The sequence below is a fragment of the Malurus melanocephalus genome, unplaced genomic scaffold (genome assembly GCF_030028575.1).
Source record: "Malurus melanocephalus ecotype Western Australia unplaced genomic scaffold, MMel_1.1 scaffold_8, whole genome shotgun sequence".
Classification (NCBI taxonomy): domain Eukaryota; kingdom Metazoa; phylum Chordata; class Aves; order Passeriformes; family Maluridae; genus Malurus; species Malurus melanocephalus.
The window spans coordinates 1,354,457-1,372,160 of NW_026623240.1; the positions used below are offsets into that span (position 1 = coordinate 1,354,457).

General features: G+C 38.2%; 1 protein-coding gene across 3 annotated transcripts in view; it reads right to left on the minus strand.

The window, feature by feature from the left end:
* Positions 1 to 826: 826 nt before the first annotated feature.
* The window catches only part of SLC44A3 (solute carrier family 44 member 3), a 41,329-nt gene continuing 24,451 nt past the window's right edge, over positions 827 to 17,704 (minus strand). The window contains exons 12-17 of one of the 3 annotated variants that reach the window (XR_008965821.1): positions 16,650 to 16,727; positions 7,292 to 7,429; positions 6,568 to 6,804; positions 4,642 to 4,740; positions 2,461 to 3,539; positions 827 to 1,713 (exon numbers count right to left, since the gene is read on the minus strand). Coding sequence is in view for 1 of the 3 variants with exons in the window: in XM_057373521.1 (XP_057229504.1) it covers positions 3,534 to 3,539; positions 4,642 to 4,740; positions 6,568 to 6,804; positions 7,292 to 7,429; positions 16,650 to 16,727 (558 nt within the window). In the remaining 2 variants the exon portion in view is untranslated. Of the gene's footprint in view, positions 1,714 to 1,841; positions 3,540 to 4,641; positions 4,741 to 6,567; positions 6,805 to 7,291; positions 7,430 to 16,649; positions 16,728 to 17,704 lie in introns of those variants that run through there. The other 2 variants (XR_008965824.1, XM_057373521.1) reach the window with 2 other exon arrangements.

Here is a 17,704-nt window from a genome sequence, read left to right on the forward strand (position 1 = left end):
ACTTGGAGGACTCAAAACACCCTTGGTTTTAGTCCCTGTGCCTGTTGGTCTGCAATCCAGGTTACTCAGTTACTGATAGCAGAGCTATCTATTCTAAATGCAGCATGCTTTCTTCCTCACCATGGAGTACAGAGAGGCTACACTAATTAACCTGCACTGTTTTTAAAAGGAGAGAAACGAGCGTGAATCAATGGGGGCCAATGTTGCAGTTTCTAACTTTCATAAAATAACTCAAACTTATCTTAAAAGTGTTTACTGCAATTTAAACTTACTACATTCACAAAACACATTAAATGTTTTACATTTGCAAGTTTAGGACTTAGGAAGGATTTTTCCCCCAAGACTAGAAATTGTGCTTGCTCCATTTGTTTCTATCATCTTTGAATGTGATGTGGTGATCTGACTTTCAGCTGACCTATTTGTTGTGTAAGTCTTAAGCTTATTTATTTCACAGAATTTAAATTARAAAGGCTCTCTAGAGGTCACTGGTCCAAGCCCTGCATCTGAGGCAAGAAAATTATTAGCAAGACATCTGTTAAGACCTGCTCTTCCTGAATGGTACTATTTCTCCCACTTCAAAATAATAGTATTTAACTGTTTGGAACTGTTGTATTGACTGCTGAAAAGCAACTCCACAAACAGCAAAAGTTTTGTTGTTTTTGTAGTTTGGGTGAAAGCAGAGTCTCTTTTTGAAAGCTTGACCATGACCTCCTTCCTGCTCCTTCTCAATCCAAAAATTAGGCTTTAAACTACTTGCAAACCCTTATTATGTACTTGAACAAAAGAGACAAACAACACACAAACTGCTCTCAGTGTGCCTGTTTTCTTTMATCCACAGAGGTATACGGTGAAATCATAGCTGAATTGAGAGCTTGAAGCAGACACCAAGCGAGACCAAAATCAAGATGCCTTGCTTAAAACAATAGACTGCAATAGTTGGCCATTTTCTGGCAAACAGATGCCAGTAGTCCCCATCTGCTATTTTTAAGGAATAAAGTTTTAAAAGTACCTTTTGTTCTGCTGAATCTAATCTTCCATAGCTTCAGGAAAGAAGAGTCCACACTTACTGGGCTCCATTTCGGGGCAGACCTCAAATTATTGGAAGTGGCTTAGCCTGCCCTTAGCACCAGCAGGAACTGTTGTTGCCAGGAGCTGTGCCTACATACAGCCTCCTTTACTGTAGTCTGGCTACAGGATACTGCAGGGGAAGGCAACACTGAGAAACAAACACTGAATAGCATCAGCTTTGGTACCAGTGCCTTATCCCTCTAATTCATGTGAAGACTCCTGCCTCACAGGAATGCTGCAGCTGGAGGTTGTTAGCACAATTGCTAATACAGTGTATGTAAGATTGGGAGTTCTTGAGTTGTTCCCCAAAGCTATGTTTTCTGTACAAATTTAATTAAAAGCTATGTATTTGGAAATATTCTGTAAAAATAGACAGTTCTCAAAAACTTTATTTTACAATGTWATTTCTGGACTAATGACAGTACAGCATTCCTTAAACAGAATACACTCAAATACAGTTAATTGGCATTTTTCAGTACCTTCCTTTTTTAAAAATCAACCTAGAATTTGTAGGAAGTGTCTTGAGAGTCCTTTCTCCACTCTGGAGCTGCAGTGAAGGCAATGACACTGCATCATAATTGCAATGAGSAGAACCATAGAGTTGTTGACATTGGAAGRGGCCTCTGAAGGTCATCTAGGGATTGTCTGGAAACAAGGACATRCTTAGATAAAAATTTCCCTCCCTTTTTCCCACCAGGCTTCCTGAGTCAAAACATGCAGTGTSAGTATCAAATACAAACAGGAAAAAATCCCTGAATGTGTAGAGAGAACTGTTATTTTTTTTTTAAACTCCAAAGCAAACCTCTTATGCTTTGTAAATTGGTAAATATCTTGTTTACATTGTGAAGACACTCCTGCTTGGAGGCAGTCTTGGCAAACCCATGGCAGAGGAAAAGTTTTATCCATTTGTAAGTACCATATCTACACACTTCCTCAGGATTAGAGAGCTGTTGCTTATTCAGGAYTTTTCAGAAGTTCCCACAGCATTCACAAGTTGAGCACCAAAAGTACCCAAGTGTACAGATTTAAATAAAGAGGTGGTGAGTCACAGCCAGTACATTATCAGCTTCACCTGCCAGGCAGAAAGTAATTAATCTATTTCTTTCCTTTTTTCATCATTTATCCTATATTCCACAGCTTCTTGAAATGGCTCAAATTAAAGTAGACTGAAGTTAATTAAATTACATTAATTGGATAAAAAGCAAGTACTTCTTTGCATTCCCTAGCAGAAAACTAGTCTTTCAACAGCAGGAGACTAGGAGACTAGGCACAGTATTTAAATGAAACATTTCTTATTCAGACCATCAATGATCTTTTCTGTAGTCATTTCCAAGCTGTGACTAATCAAGGTTTTATCAATCTATTCATTAAGACAGCTTCTGAGTCACTTACCTGCAGTTATATCTCACTTCCTATATAGATACTTGACTGAAATCCCTGGTTGGCATCATTTTTCCACCTCAAACCTCGCCTCAAAAAAAATTTAAATGAGCTTTTGAACAAAGAGAATAAAATGTGCCACTGAGTAAAATCTAAAACTACTCGATACTCAGAACAAAGTAGAGSCCACAAAGTGTATTACAATCAGGATTCAGGTAAAAAGTTAAAACAAGCTTTAAAATTTCTCAGAAAAAAATGCTGGCAGACTGTTATCACGTTAGTTTTTTTTTAAAGTGTCTACACTTACATTCCTCTTCTGACTAGAGTCCTGACAGTCGCTACATTCGTCCATGATACTTTTCACACCCATATTAGAACTAACATTTCTATAAAGTACTATTCATAACCTCCTTTAATCTCATGTCTGTCCTGTTATTTCATCGCTGTCATCTGTTACTTTGTCTAGCTGTAAATCCAGATACAATTTTTTCTGCTTCATCTTTTCAACTGCAGAAAGAARGAGGGAAGGACTATTCCTCATCTGCCCTTTGGAGAAGAGCTGGACAGTTTATGATACGAASTTGTAAAAACTATTCCCATAAGAGTATAATTAAAAGAAAGACACCTACCTCATAACTGCTAATTATCTTGACTACTGAGAATTTCTATCAAGGGTAATTTCCATCAGTGAGCTCAGTCTGTTCCTTAATTGGCTGTTCAGATACGTAGTCATTTCAGAACACCTCCTCTASAAATGTTTCTGCATTTACTGATCTAGGGATGATGGCAGACACCAGAAGAGCTCCCAGAATGACCTTGGTGATTTACTAGTTTTAGTCTGACAATATAGAAATTTACAAAAATTGAGTTTATTAACAACTTTCAGACCATCATAACAAGTGTGGTAATAAAAATCAGATATGGTAACACACAAAATACTTTATTCAYACAGATTGTGTGTCATTTTACCAGTGCATAAGATACAACAGGTTTAGAGAACTTTGTCCTGGGGTATTGGTAACCTTTACTTCTAGACTGTGTTTTCTATTGCTGCTCTGCTTCCACACTTCCTGATGTCAGGATATTCAAGTCTATAAAGAGAGAAAAAACGAGTCAAATAATCTGTAGCTCTAGTTCTGTTTCTTCATTTAAAGTCATAAGAGTAAAGTGGGAAAACAATTAAGGTTCTTTTATATCTCAAATCCACAATCTTCTTGCAGGGAATAACACCCACCAGCCTCTGGTTTCTGTGCTTGGCAAAAAATTAGCGAAGAATGCAATAACAGACCCAAACAAAGAAAAACTTTGGTACAACTATCCCTCACTGTAGCAATAAAGTGGAAGAGTGCTTTGCCTATAGCAGAATGCCCATAGGATTGTGTGAGAACCTGCTAGAGCCTGGTACCTTTTGAAAGCAGATCAAGGAAAATCATCGACATCTGTTACACTTGTATAAGCAGCTGTGACAGCAGAGGACTCTCACAGCAGTACCCAGCAAGTGTGGGTGCCAGAGGAGCTGTTCCTGCAGAATCTTTCTCTAGCAGCCCCTAGCTTGGCCCCCACAACGCTCTGGGAAAATCAGTCCTGATTCTCAACTTGTTGGGGCAGCTTCTCAGGTTGGGCAATTTCCAGTGTATTTTGAGATGTCAGTGAGTGTGGACTCTGAGGACTTTCCCAAGCCTGGGTGTGGGGAAACACTTCCTTCTGGCACCTCAGCATTGTTACCCCATCATAAAACAGAGTAAATAAACACTGATAAAAAAGACAGAAAGAAAGAAAAAAGGGAGCGGGGAGAGAAAAGGCCTCTAAGCACTGATCTTATAGGTCTGGAACTTCAGCAGTTCCGGCATGAAATTAAACAGCCTACCACTCTTCTGACTTTGCTACAGCAGGCATGTGAAAGATTATCTGAATAGCATTTATCCCCCACCTCCTTGCCACTGTCCAAGCTTTCCTCTGCTGAGCACAATRGGGCATGTGAAGAAGGAAGAGAAATACGTGATCCATACATTTGGCACTAGCAGAGGTTTTCCATAGTAGGGAAAGCAACAGAAGAAAAAACAGGATATGGGTACAGCATGTTGGTTGCTGAGACATCAGGAGATACATGATAACCTCCATCCCTTGTTCTTGGGACCTAAAAGCAAACACATTAGCTGGCAGATAAATATACATCCCACGCTCCTGTCTCACCATAGGCTGGAGCTCTGTCCCATCTTCATTATCCTGGAATGGTCTTGTGCTTCTGTGTTTYTGCCCTTCTGTTAACTTGTTACTCTGACTCACAAAGGCCTGCAAGCAAAAACGAGGGTGAGATCGTCTGTGAAAGGAAACTATTATGTAAATAAAAACACCTGGTAAAGGAAGATAATTAGCCCAGGGCTAAGAAACTGTAGCTGATTCCTGGCTGGATGACACAGAGTGATACYGGGAGGGACTGCAGAGGCAACAGAAGTGATGAATGCAACTAAGAAGGATGAATCGAGAATCTCTGTTACATCTCCTACTGCAGGAATGAGGACTCTGGCTGTATGAAATCCCTTCCCCGACTCTCCGCCCACTGCTGCATATTGTCACAAAGCCTCCCACCCCCGGGATATTTGTAACCGATTGTAACACAGACAAGTCAAATGCCTTAATGTGTTGGGAAACTCCAAATTCTTGTCTGTGCGAGCAAACTTACTCTTGATCATACAATGAGGAAGAGCTTGGATTTGCTGCCCACGGTTTTTCCATACAAGGGTAAAGAGCCTGTCCTGCTTGGAAGACTCCTTGTCCCTGTGGGAAATCCTCTTCACCCACAGCTCTAGGGCATGGCTAATTACACAGAATTAAGACCAGAATTAAAGAGAAACTACCACAAAATTTGGAAGTGGAGAAAGGAAAGCCTCTATTTTATGAAAGAAAATTCGCTTAAGAAGTATTTTAGCATTTGGCCAAATGGAGAGGGAAGAACGGAGGTGAAGGCTTCAGAGTTTTCCATTCAGTTTCGTATTCCSATCCAGGAGATGTGTTTAAGTACTGTTCTGAACCAAAGCCAAAGAATATTTATYTGCTTTCTTCTGTAAAAAGGGTTAAGCCTCTCTTTAGGCTGCTTTTTTTTGTTGTTTTCTTGTTCTCCCCAACAAAATTCTATGAACATTACAGAAACTCTAACCGCAGAAATAAAAAGATAAATAAAAACCAAAACCCAAAACCAGTTCCTCTCACATTGTCCTAAAGAAATTAATCCAGAACATTTGTGTCATATGAGCTATTCTGGCTGCTGGTTTTTTATATAAGCTATTCTGGCTGCTGGTTTTTTTGGTTTTTTTTTTCATGGATCACTAAGATTTTCTCTGTTGCATAGTTTGTGAAGGAAAAGACAGAACTGTCAAAAATAGCGCAAAAGGAAAAAATATATATATGCATCTTCAGATATTCCCTAAATTAGAAAGGGATTGCACATATATATTCAAATGCTTCAGTTACACACTACRTCACTATTAGCTAAGTACTGAATGTAATACAATACAGTAATTATAAGGGTAAAGACACAGAACAACCAGACCAGAGGCAGAAGAGTTTAMTCAAGAGATAGAAGACAGTGATTTGGCAAAAGAAGGTATGAAGCAGAGCAACTCAGATTTGCATGAAGTTTGCTAAGAACTACAGCACCTGTAGAATGTGGAATGGATCCCTGACCTGCTACTGGYAACAAGAAGCTCCTTGTTTATTTTTTCTCATCACTGTACAGTGAGTCACAAGAAATATAATCATGAATCTTAGGGCACCCCATGGATCAATTTCTGCAGTTAGCTCATCTATTTATTTGTATTTTTTAATTATCAACAATATATTGAAGATCCATCTAATTAGGCCTAAATAGTCAGCCATTACTTACAGAACATGATCTAAAAGRAGGCAGCAGATTGTAGCTAGCACACAGGGGTTAGAGGGAGCCATTTACTTCAGTTTATAAAYTAATGCACCTGTATCCCTGAGTCCATCTCCTGTTCAAAGGTGTTGGAAAGGAAATAACACGGATTGTGGGTTCAGATTACTATGTCTTGGGGGAAGAAAAAGTGCTTAAAAGCTTAGAATGTCTCAAATAATTTTGCTGTAATCAGTGGGGTTTACCAGCAGCTCCTGGTCCACAAAGTATGGYTTCTCTGCAGTTCCATCATTTGTTTCCATATCAATAGCAAAGCAAAGGAACATGGCATCTGCTGTCACTTCAAACACAGACAGAAAGCTGTGGGACATCARGTAGGCAAAAAATCCAACCAGCAAGAGAGGAACTACCCATGCTTGCAACTCCCGGTGGTAGTTAAATGCCATCAGTCCTCCAAAAACAGTAAAGCATACCACAAACACCTGTAAGGCAGTGAGAGCAAAGTGCAGCTTCATCATTCATGTAGGAATGTTTCCCATTAAAAAACCAATCCCCCCAAACACTGAGGCAAATATATTACAGCCAGTATTTTAAAAACATATCTCCTATCTGGGAGATAGCTAAACAGTTTTCAGCATCACATATTTGTSACAGTTTGTGTTCAATTCCATGTGTAAATTCCATAGGGCAGAGGAAATCTTTTGCCATATATTAAACAAAACCTACTTGTTGCAATGGGAACTGACAGAGCAGCTCCAAGGACACTGCTCTATATTATTACTGCTATAATACAACTAAATAACTGCAAAGTTAAATTTCTCAAACATTCTTCTCTCCCAAACTCATTTTATAGCATTAACAACACTGAATTTAACAAAAATAAACTTTATTTCCTTTAGGTATATGAAGAGAATCAAATCTATTTTTCACTTCATTTTTACAGAACAGTTACTTTGTTATTCTTCTTACCTTTCCYAAAAATAGGAGAAAATCTCCAAAACAGCTAATGGATGCAAGTTTAGCAGAATTCCTTTCCAAAATACAGATGGCATCCTTTGCTGATGTACAAAAATTTGTCCCATTTATGGCTGTAGTTGTGTATGCATGCTGAAATGACATAATAATGCAGTGAGAGAGGAAACACACTTAATCTAGATTTAACTTCAGCAAAATGCAAAGCCTTAAATTCTATTTGGAAATACTGACTTTATGAATATAAAGAGTTCTTTTGCATAATAAGGCAATTTCATTTTAAATTCTGTAATAACAATGTCTCTAACTTCAACGAGTTTTTCTACATAATTTCCACCATTAGCAAATGTTACAATGACTAAATAAAGTTCTGAAGCCACATTTATCCAGTTTACGTTAAGACACTGAAGTTCTCTACCCAAATTTTTGTGAATGAATATGGCACAATTACCATAAAACGCCTGGAATCACACTATCCAAGCTTATAGGCTATCTCCAACACTGCTGGCAAGCTATGTAAGTGCAACAATGAAGTTATGTATTTACCAGATCATTAAAGGTTGATTATTGAAAAGCTTTTATACATGGCTCTTTTAAACTCCTTAGATAATAGAGAATTCAAGCTCATGGTCATAGCCATAAAATAAAACTTTTCATGAAAGATGAAACCAGAGAATGACGGGAAAAGAACTGAAGGATCCTGGACTAGACCAGTGACTGTAATGTCACATGCCCCACCCCACTCTGAACAACAGACAATTGGGGCACTCCCAGTTTTTCAATGKATTGAGAATTTGACATTATAACCCTTTGTGGAAACTTGCCTGGACAGGTGATAAGAATAGAATATTTACCTTCATGGATTTGAGTATTTTTGCACTTATGCATAAATTGACATATATGTCCCATTTATGGAACTCCTCAACAAGGTTTTGAAACTATGTCCAAAATATCAGCTRAGAAAAGCAGTACTCACAATACTTGAAACACGCTGGCTTTACCCGAAATTCTTGTGAGTAGTTTCCCTTTACTCAAAATATTAGAAGGCAGATTATGCCACAAAAACTTTAGTCACATCTGGTATGGTCAGTAAGARCCAGAGTGTGCAAGGGATTACTGTTCTGAAGGAATGTATAAACTCAAACATGCTTGTGGTGCTTACATTGCTTTCTGCTTCACCTGGAAGGGAAAAAAACTAGCCCATACATGGCTTGCTGAAAGTGAATCATTGAATTATACTGAAACCTCCTGTTCAAAAACTTTGTTTTTCTTACTTACAGTTCAAAATATAAAATAACTTCAGATMTCTGAAGCAAAGAAAATTTATTTCTGTAGAATCCAGTTTTAYCCCTGAGCAATTTCTGTAGCATAATGTAGTGTAGCAAAGCTATAATGACAGTSCCTTAAAATACTACAGAGARAAAGAAATKAAAAGCAATGCAAGCYTTTTTGTCTCTTTATTGTGGATATYATTTTTATGAAAAATAGGTATWTTTCMTCTGATAGTAAAGAAACAACCAKTGACATTCTGTAAATATTGTACTTATTTGCAAATACATCCTTAGATGGAAAAAATATAAATAAACAGCATGGATTTATTGCCTACTCTACAAAAAAAAATCAGAGACTCCAATGAACTCTACAGAAACTTGACAAGTATCTGCATAAAAATATTTAAACAAGCAGTTCACTTAATTCCTAAATAGGAAAAAATACTTTCTGGGCTGATTTTCATTTATCTTGATGCTGTTCCCTTCCCAGCAGGATAGTGTCACTCGGGAATATCCCAGGATGTGGCAGCAGAAGAGCTGCCAGTGCCAGCCCTGCTGGCCCAGGACACAGGCAGAAGAGATGGCCTCACATCACACTCCCATCACACTCCCTCTGTCTTCCATCTGCAGCTGCATATTTCAGATATAGACAGATTTCTCTTTATAATGTGCTGTGAGTTAAGTCTGTTTCATCATTCCCATTAAACAGACAGGGAACTGAGACACGAAGTGGGAAAGTATTTTCTAATCTTGTTTCTGTCCCTTAAGAACTAAATTCACAGAGCAAATCCTGATCAGGTGAGGTCAGTATTAATTTCGCCAATAAATTAAACAGAGATTCTGTGTTCATTATAAATTGCAAAAAAAGTGTGTTTTAAAAATTAAAAAGAATGTTGAAAATGCACGTGTGCTTGTACAAACATTGTTTCCAAACTTAAAATAAATATCCATTTGTTTGCACTCTTGAAGTAGCCATGTTGGTATTCAAAGAATGTGCAATGAAAAGAATTTCTGATATTTATTAACTAGAATKGTTATCTTGGAAAGACTGAAAATAATGCTGGAGACAGTATGCTACCTGCACAGGGATTTGTTGTGTTACAAACCAGCTAATAAAAAATGGCATTTATAGCAGTTACAACTTAAACAAATCATGTAAGCCTTACTTAATGAAAATACTKAAGAAACAAAGGCAACCCGCTAATAAGCTAACATTATAGAAGGAATMAGAGACAGAAATTAATGAACTGCTGAATGCCACAAAACTAGTCAGACACAGGTGAAGCAAGAATATTACTAGCASAATTGGAAGACTTAGCTAAGTGGTCTCTACCTTTTAGCAAAAAATAAATTTCTGAGAAAAAAAAAATATTTGGAGGATTTCTCATTCAGCCTAGAATCTCTTTCCATACACTYTCTTCACAATTCTCAAGTTTCTCATACAGGCCCCATGTCCTGATCCCATCCAGCCACATAGAAATCTACATGTTCTCACTAAAAAAMCACATCAAACATTTAAGCTAACGTAAGTTTCTGTCAAACTCAGCATTGCACAAAAATGAGCTCAAGTGATTTCTCAACCTTATTCACCAAGTAACTCCTAAAACACACAAGCTGTTACCTAYATTTGCAAATAATTTTGGACTTTGGTCTAAAAGCTTAAATATCCCATTAAGTTTGAAATTGCAGGATATGTGCAATAATCCAAAGCCTTTTAAATTAATGATAATTGTGAAGGCTAATATGGTATGCCATGATCAGTTAAGAACCTGCTAACATTTAGAAACAGATTATTTAAATATGGTTTTCTACAGAATATATTCTTTTTCCATGCACAAAAGCTTTAGTGGACTTCAAAATGTTTGAGAGAAGGGAGGCAGGAATGATCCAAAAGGTATGGAATGTCTTCTGTCTGGGGAACACCAGGCTCTTCTGTCTGGAAAAGAGATGATTGAAGGAGGATGCAGCAAGAGGGCTACTGACTCATGAGAAATGCAGAGAGGCTGTGTAGGGTTAGATGGCTCACTGTTCCTTCCAGAACAAAGACCAGGCAGGGGCAGGACAGTATGAAGTAGTAAGAGCCAAATTTGAAAACAGATGGTATTTCTTCTCGCTATAAATCTGTAAACTGTGAACTGTTGGACAAAGGATGCTTTAGCTGCTAAAAGTTCACATAAGCTCAAGGGAGACTGAGAATTTCAGGGAAAAGGAATCCACTGAGRGTTATTAAACACACAGAAAACACACTCTGTATAAGAATCCCTAGGTTGAAAACAGATTCAGAAACAGCACAGAGGCAGGGAAATATTCTCTTGTTCTACCTTAGCATTTACTCACAGTCWCTACCGAAGACTGGATACTGAACTAGAAAGAGACTTAGCCTGATCCTTATGTACATATTAGATCTTACGTTTTTATCTTTGCTTAATGACCTGATCTTTCACAGTGGTAGTCTCTCTATGGTGACAAGCAAGTAATGGCAGCATTGATAGCACACAGTTGGTCAGAAAGCATGGGAGACAGTGGYTCAGGAACATCCTTTATCCTTGCACTAGCATGCTGATCTCGGATCGCCACTTCTCTGAAGAACACAAGCCTCTTCTGGCTTGGGGCCTGGGAACTAGACAGTGATTTCTCAGTGTCAAGATGAATAAATAGGGAATGTGAATGTTTACATATTTCCAAATATCACAGTATTCAAAAAAATCCTATTTAAAGAATATATCCTTCTGTGCCTCACAACACACAATGTCAAAGGTCTTGGAAAAACTGACCTGGTAGTTTCATGAGAAAGGCGCCGTGGCTCACATCCAGGCTGTAAGTTCCCCAGTTGTTGAGAATAATTGCTACTTTGTGTAACAGCTGAATTCAGCCCTCCCTTCTACGGCTTGCTTTCATAAAATGAGCTTGGGGAAGAAAGAATTGCCATAGCAACAGAATCTTCTTAAAAAAGAAGAAGGAGTATTGCTAGTCTCTCATCCCAGTTCAGCTTTTCCTGCTCTGCTGGTATTTTCAGCCTGATCTGATCTTGCTGCTGCCAGCTGTCTTAGGGGCTGCCCTCGTTAGCTATACATAGTGCAGTGTGGTGCAGCTCAGGCTGGACCTTAAAGTGTCTTAGCCTTCAAGTGTCACTGCTGGCAGTGGAAGCCCCTCACAAAACAAAATCCAGTGGCAGCAAGAGGCAATGACATTTGCGGCTGCTGTGCAACAGTTGGKGGTCTGGTGAGAAAGTTGGATCATGACTGTCAGAGAGTGGTGGGAAATGACAGCAAGGTGGACATGTGAGGCCCCACTGAAGAATGAGGACATACAGGACTGGAAGGGACTTTGAGCCACTCCAGKCCCTGCGTATTTCAGATGTGCACATTACACAAATCTTCTCTTAAGTGGAAACTCCCTCTTTAAATCACTTAGGACTTCCCCTCTCCCAGGCCTTACATTTGGAGCTATTCCAAGACAGTTGTCCCTCTGGTCCTTAGGAACCCTCTTCCAACTTCAGACATTTACTCATGAACAATTTACATTCAGTTTTTCTGCTGATCTTGTCTGGCTTTTATCCCTCCCTGCTGTCTCATAGATGGGCTAATGGGCTTGCTCTTACCCTTTATTTGTCACAGGATATTCCACTCCCCCCAGTGAGATAAGACTGAGCACACAACCAGCAACAAGTACAATGGCATTGATCCTCCTCTTTCCAGTGCAAGTGTTTCATCTTGTACCTTCCAGAACTGACTCTGTGCTTCCCGCAGCCTTGTTAAATAAAGGCTACTGTCCTGTGGCTGACAAACACATGGAGAATATTGTCTTCCTCCATTTCTAATCAATAATCACACAGCTAATACACAAATGGTTATTATTGGTTCCCAGGGTAATTACCATCTRTAAGAAACCATCAATAATCTCCTGAATTTTCCCAAGTAGTCCAAAAAGGACAACTTTCATTTATTTCCACTCCACCTTATATTTGCAGTCTGGACCTGCTAGAGAAAATTTTCAACTTTCCTTGCTTCCTACTCTTGTGTCATCTACTCCCTCCATAGCTGTCATCCAGTGTGTAGAACCAACACAACTTTCTCCTCCAAGGGTAGCTCGGGCGTCCTTTCCTGCTGCATTACATTGTTACATGTGGGCTCCATTTCAGTGACAGGGTGGGTGACAAGGTTCCTGTTCTGTGTGCCCATTGCATCRTGATTACATCATTACTGGAGTTGCTTTCAGTGRCTTCTACACTTAGTGAGAAAAATGRTCTTATTTGGGATTTCTGAAATTAAATCAAACCAAACAATTCCAGAGAGTTGTTCATAAATTCCTCTATTTAAAAGCACTGAATTACTGGTTACTTGTCTAATTTCCTTTTATTTTCTCTCTCTCTCTCTCCTTTTTTTCTCTTTCATTTCTTCTTAATCAGATAAGAAATAAGAGAAAGGTATCAAAGTAAGAATTAGTCAGCTTTGTTGAACTCCATCCCCTACATGGTTCATCCTACAGAACAAGTAATATTTCCTATTATCACATATATMATCCTTGTATTTTCAAGAGGATTGAAAAATTAGCTCAATATCTAGAAGCAATTTCACCAGTACCATTAAAATGCAGTATTGTTTTTGGGAGGAAAAATAAGTACTTGATGGGGTGAGGCACAATGTGTTTGGCATGCAGAGAAGTGTGCTTTACAATAGCATGCATGAATTTTGGTTTTATCTAGGTGAATTCTCCACAAGGCATTTAACTGCAACCTCCTGATAAGCTTCCATCGGAGTTTTAACAGACAACCAACTGCCATAGATATATAACCATYAGACAGATTTGCTTCTGGTTTATTACACGAGACAATTGCTGGCTTTCAGTCTATGGGAAGGGTCTCTGTCTGAGGAAATGGGGTTCACACACTGCTGAATTCACTGACAGCCCAGAAGGCTACACTGCAGATAAAAACAGAGAAACCACACCCTGCTTGGCAACCCCTTCAGAAATCCATGCATTGTACTTTGGAGAGGTTGCTTTGCTAGCTGGCTGCAGATGGACCGAAATCAGACACAGAAAAGCAAAACCATCCAGTTGCATTGTTTCTAAAAAAAGTCACTGCAACAAGGCTGTAAAGGGAGAACATGTGAGCACTTTGATGTATCTCAATTTAGGACTGCCACTACAACCTAAGAAAGCAGGAGAGACMTTACAGACCTTGTAATTCCCAAACTACATTAAAAGCAGTATATTCTTTTTACAGAAAAAAAATTCAATCTCCTAGATTTTACTTGAGATGATTGGATATGTTTATCTGGAACATACTGAAACCATCAGAGCCAGATGAAAAATCTGTGGTAATTCTGACAAGTGTTGGCAAACATAACTGTCAAGTAAGGATAATGACTTTATATTCAGAATGCACTTTTCAGCCACAGAACCCAGAGTGCTTTACAATTGTTACTAATGGATTATACACACACATGAATCATTTCGCCCATGACTGAAGTGGAACAACTTAAGGAGTGAATTGTTTAACAGCACATAGCAACGCTACACCACAGTTYAACACAGGATCCAGTTGCAAATCCAAGAGAAATTCAGGAAGGCTGAATGTAATTGTCCATATTGCAATCTGCAGAGGACACTGGGCTTACATTACCCCTCCTCCAACAACCACCCCTGCAAATATGACAATTRCAGCATCTTGCACAGCACTCTGTCATGATGGGAAGATGACAGGATAACTCTTTGGTCTGATTCTGTTAACTTCCAGGAGAGCTCAACAAAACTTAACTGAGCCTGCAGAGAATGAGTCACTTCAGGGATGRATGCAACTACCAAAGTCTGTCAAATCCCACAAGCAGGATGGCACTCCAGCTCAAAAAGTACTCTTTGATAACATAATAGAGCACTTGATTCTGCATGGGAAGAAAGAAGCTTGCATTCTATCACCAGCACTACTTTCTCCAGCACCTGTTTCTCATCTGCAAGTTCTCAGAGGAAAAACAAAGTACTCTGTTTAATCCTGATTAAACTTGTAAATGAAAGAACAGAAAGAATTTAAATTACCTAAGCGATGTAACAATAGGTTGAAGAAAATAGTGCAGCAGTGATGGAATCTTTTCCCCTTTTTTTAAGGTTTCAGGTAATTATATGCTTTTTACTAAGTGAAAATAATACTAGAATAAAAAGCAAAAATATAGTAAGGAATGCTATTGTACACAATGATCTTTGGACCAACTTTTACAACAGCTGTTCTACATTTTAGGTCACACAAAAATCAAAATCGGAACTTAAAGAATACTTGGAAAACGTTAGAAACACAGGTACAAGCAATTTTTTTAAACCACTCCCTCCCACTAAGTCCTACTCTTTAAACCACTAAGTCCTACTCTTAAGTCCGTATTTAATATCTGTGGGAAATTTGTAGGTTGTTCTGAGCAGCTTCCACCAATCTCAGTAGGAGCTCTTAGGAGTTCACTACTTCTCTTAATCAAGCAATATGTCAAAGCTGCTTAAAAATGCAGACTTCTTTTTCTTCTTTTATTTTTTTCACTTTTATATTTGGCCACMGATTTTACAAAATTAAAGACTAAGATTTTCAATCATAGTCAATTTTTTTTTAAGAAATAGGCTTGAACAGATTAGTTATAGGGAAAAAAGAAAAAGGAAGTAACTAATTACATTCATTAATTCATTAGATTAATTAATTAATTATTTCTATGAAATGCAATAACCCAAGATGTTAAACCTTTATACAGATAAAAGTTCCATTAAAATATTGCAGTCTGTTCTTACTTTTTGTCTTCTGTAACTGTTGCCCAAATTGCCTTGGATTTGGAACATATGGACTACAGTCACCTTTGCCAAAATAATATTTTAAAAAACAGAACAAAAGCAAACACTGTATTATGATCATTAGATTAGAAACCACAACTCATATAAAAACAGAAATTTGCCTACAATAGATTAGGAAACAGGAAATCTTTTAAGGGAACAAGAGCTACAATACAGCCTYCTGAAACAAAGGGAAGAACATTACAGTAATTAATTCTTTCAACAAACATATAGCATACAACAGCYGGAGAAAGTAAACACTAGGATGTTGGCTATCTCTTTGAAAGGCAGGAAGCCAAGCCAAGGGGAAAGGGTGACTACAAATGGAAAGCCTGGAGTCAAAATGAACTCTGATATTCCTCACTGAATCACTGACCATAAGACCTACCTAGAAAATGTAAGCCTGGAAAATTCAGATTGCACTGCACAAGTTTTTAATCTAGGGTGARCTAAATTAAAAACTTGCTCTTCATAACTTTCCAAGATTAAGCCTAATTCATGTACCTCCTTAGAGGTAGAAGAGGAGAAGTCAGACCTTTTATCAGAATTGTATTGTTTACTTCACTACTTAGCAATGAGAACAACTCAGCAGTCAGAGAAGAATCAGCATGAATGTATTATTCCCTGTTACATTAAGAACACCATAGTCCCCAGAGATAAAAAGAAGGCAATGACAAAGACAAAAATTAACTATTTATTTATATTATGTATATATAAAGCTGGAATGCATTTGGAGAAAATAATTGGGAAGGCAAAAAGAGGTGTCAATAATCTGTAAAACTGCTGTATGTCAGACATCATCCATTTCCAATAATGGATTTTAAACCTTTTAAACAAGACTGCTAACAGCATGGATCATATTTCCAGATCTACTGATTGTGGTAATCAGCCAGGAATTCAAGTTTCTTTATTCAGGACTTTCAGGTGGAAAACACTGTAATGAGTTTAATGACTCATCTCCAGATATGTTTCCTAATTCTTCATTGCTTCATCCCACCTGGGCTCTCTGGTTTCAGGAGTCTGTCTGGCACAACTCAACAAAATGCCAAGTCTTCCTACCTACAAAATGCCAAGTCCYCTTACCTACAGGAACAGCAAGTCACCCTCTGAAATGGCCTTGCATATCTGTCAATTCCCTGTTTCTTTGAAACAAGTTCCATCTACACTTGAAGGCTTTTTTTGTATGTTTAGTTTAGGCGACGCCCTGGCTGCGGCTTTTTAGCCATGCACCCACACATGGTGTCCAGACTAGGCTGAGCGACAGAGATGACAGAGCATACCTGGTTAAAGTATCTTAAGCATCTTTCCTGGCAGCAAACACAGCAGAAGCAGCAGTTGAAAAGGCACTTTGCATTTTTCTGCAATAAAATGAAATGACACATAATTAGCCTCAAACAAAACCACCATTTTAAGAAAAAAATCTTGCCTTACAGGTGACTGACTCTTCTAATAAAGTTTTCACTTARGCAGCAGATATTTCCATTAGGATTTTAGGATCTAAGGAACTGTTTTTTATTCAAACTCTTAAATGTTAATGATTGACGAGCTTTGCATATTTTTTTCTTCCTATGGATGGAAGATTCTTCTCTGGGAAAAGAAAATAAGTTCTGCAAGCAGCTTTGTGAACTAATGGCTGCCTGGGGAGTCAGATAGGCAGGCAAATCAGTAACCCTTACAACACTTCACAGTAATCACAGAGCACAGTGACTTTTAACTTCTTTGATTATCAAAAACCCTTCACAGTTCTGAAATGATGGGTCCCCTAATGAACAAAAATAAAACAATGGGTAGAAGGGCTTATATGAACATATATATATTTTGACTCAGAGTATACATTCATTTTTCAGGACAGGAAGAAAAGAATTATATTAGAACAGGCTATTATCATTGAGCTACWTTAATTTCATAGTAAAAGCAGAGTAAAAAAGCTCAGTGTTTGTTCCATGCCCCCACACCCTCTCCACATCTGAGCTCCAAACAGTTCATCACAGAGATGATGCAAGACAAGAAAAAGACATCTTGGTGTCCATGGCAGCCTTGCAAATTTAAGTGGCTGTTTTCCTCAAYAAAAGGAACTTCAGATCAGGGATAMTTGAGTCTCTTTAATCTTCTTTTTCCAGAGGTCAGAATATTTTTATGCTGTTTTGGAAAGTAGAGATCTTCCAGTCACTGTAGGAAACTCAGGTGCCAACAACTACCATTGTTCAAATAGAAACCACGTAGCTCCTAACATTTTCMAAAAAGGTTAATGAAAATATTCCAGGAATAACTCCTTCCAAACAGTGACTGTATGTGCAAACTTCTGACAGAGAATAATCTTGCTGTGTATTGCTGG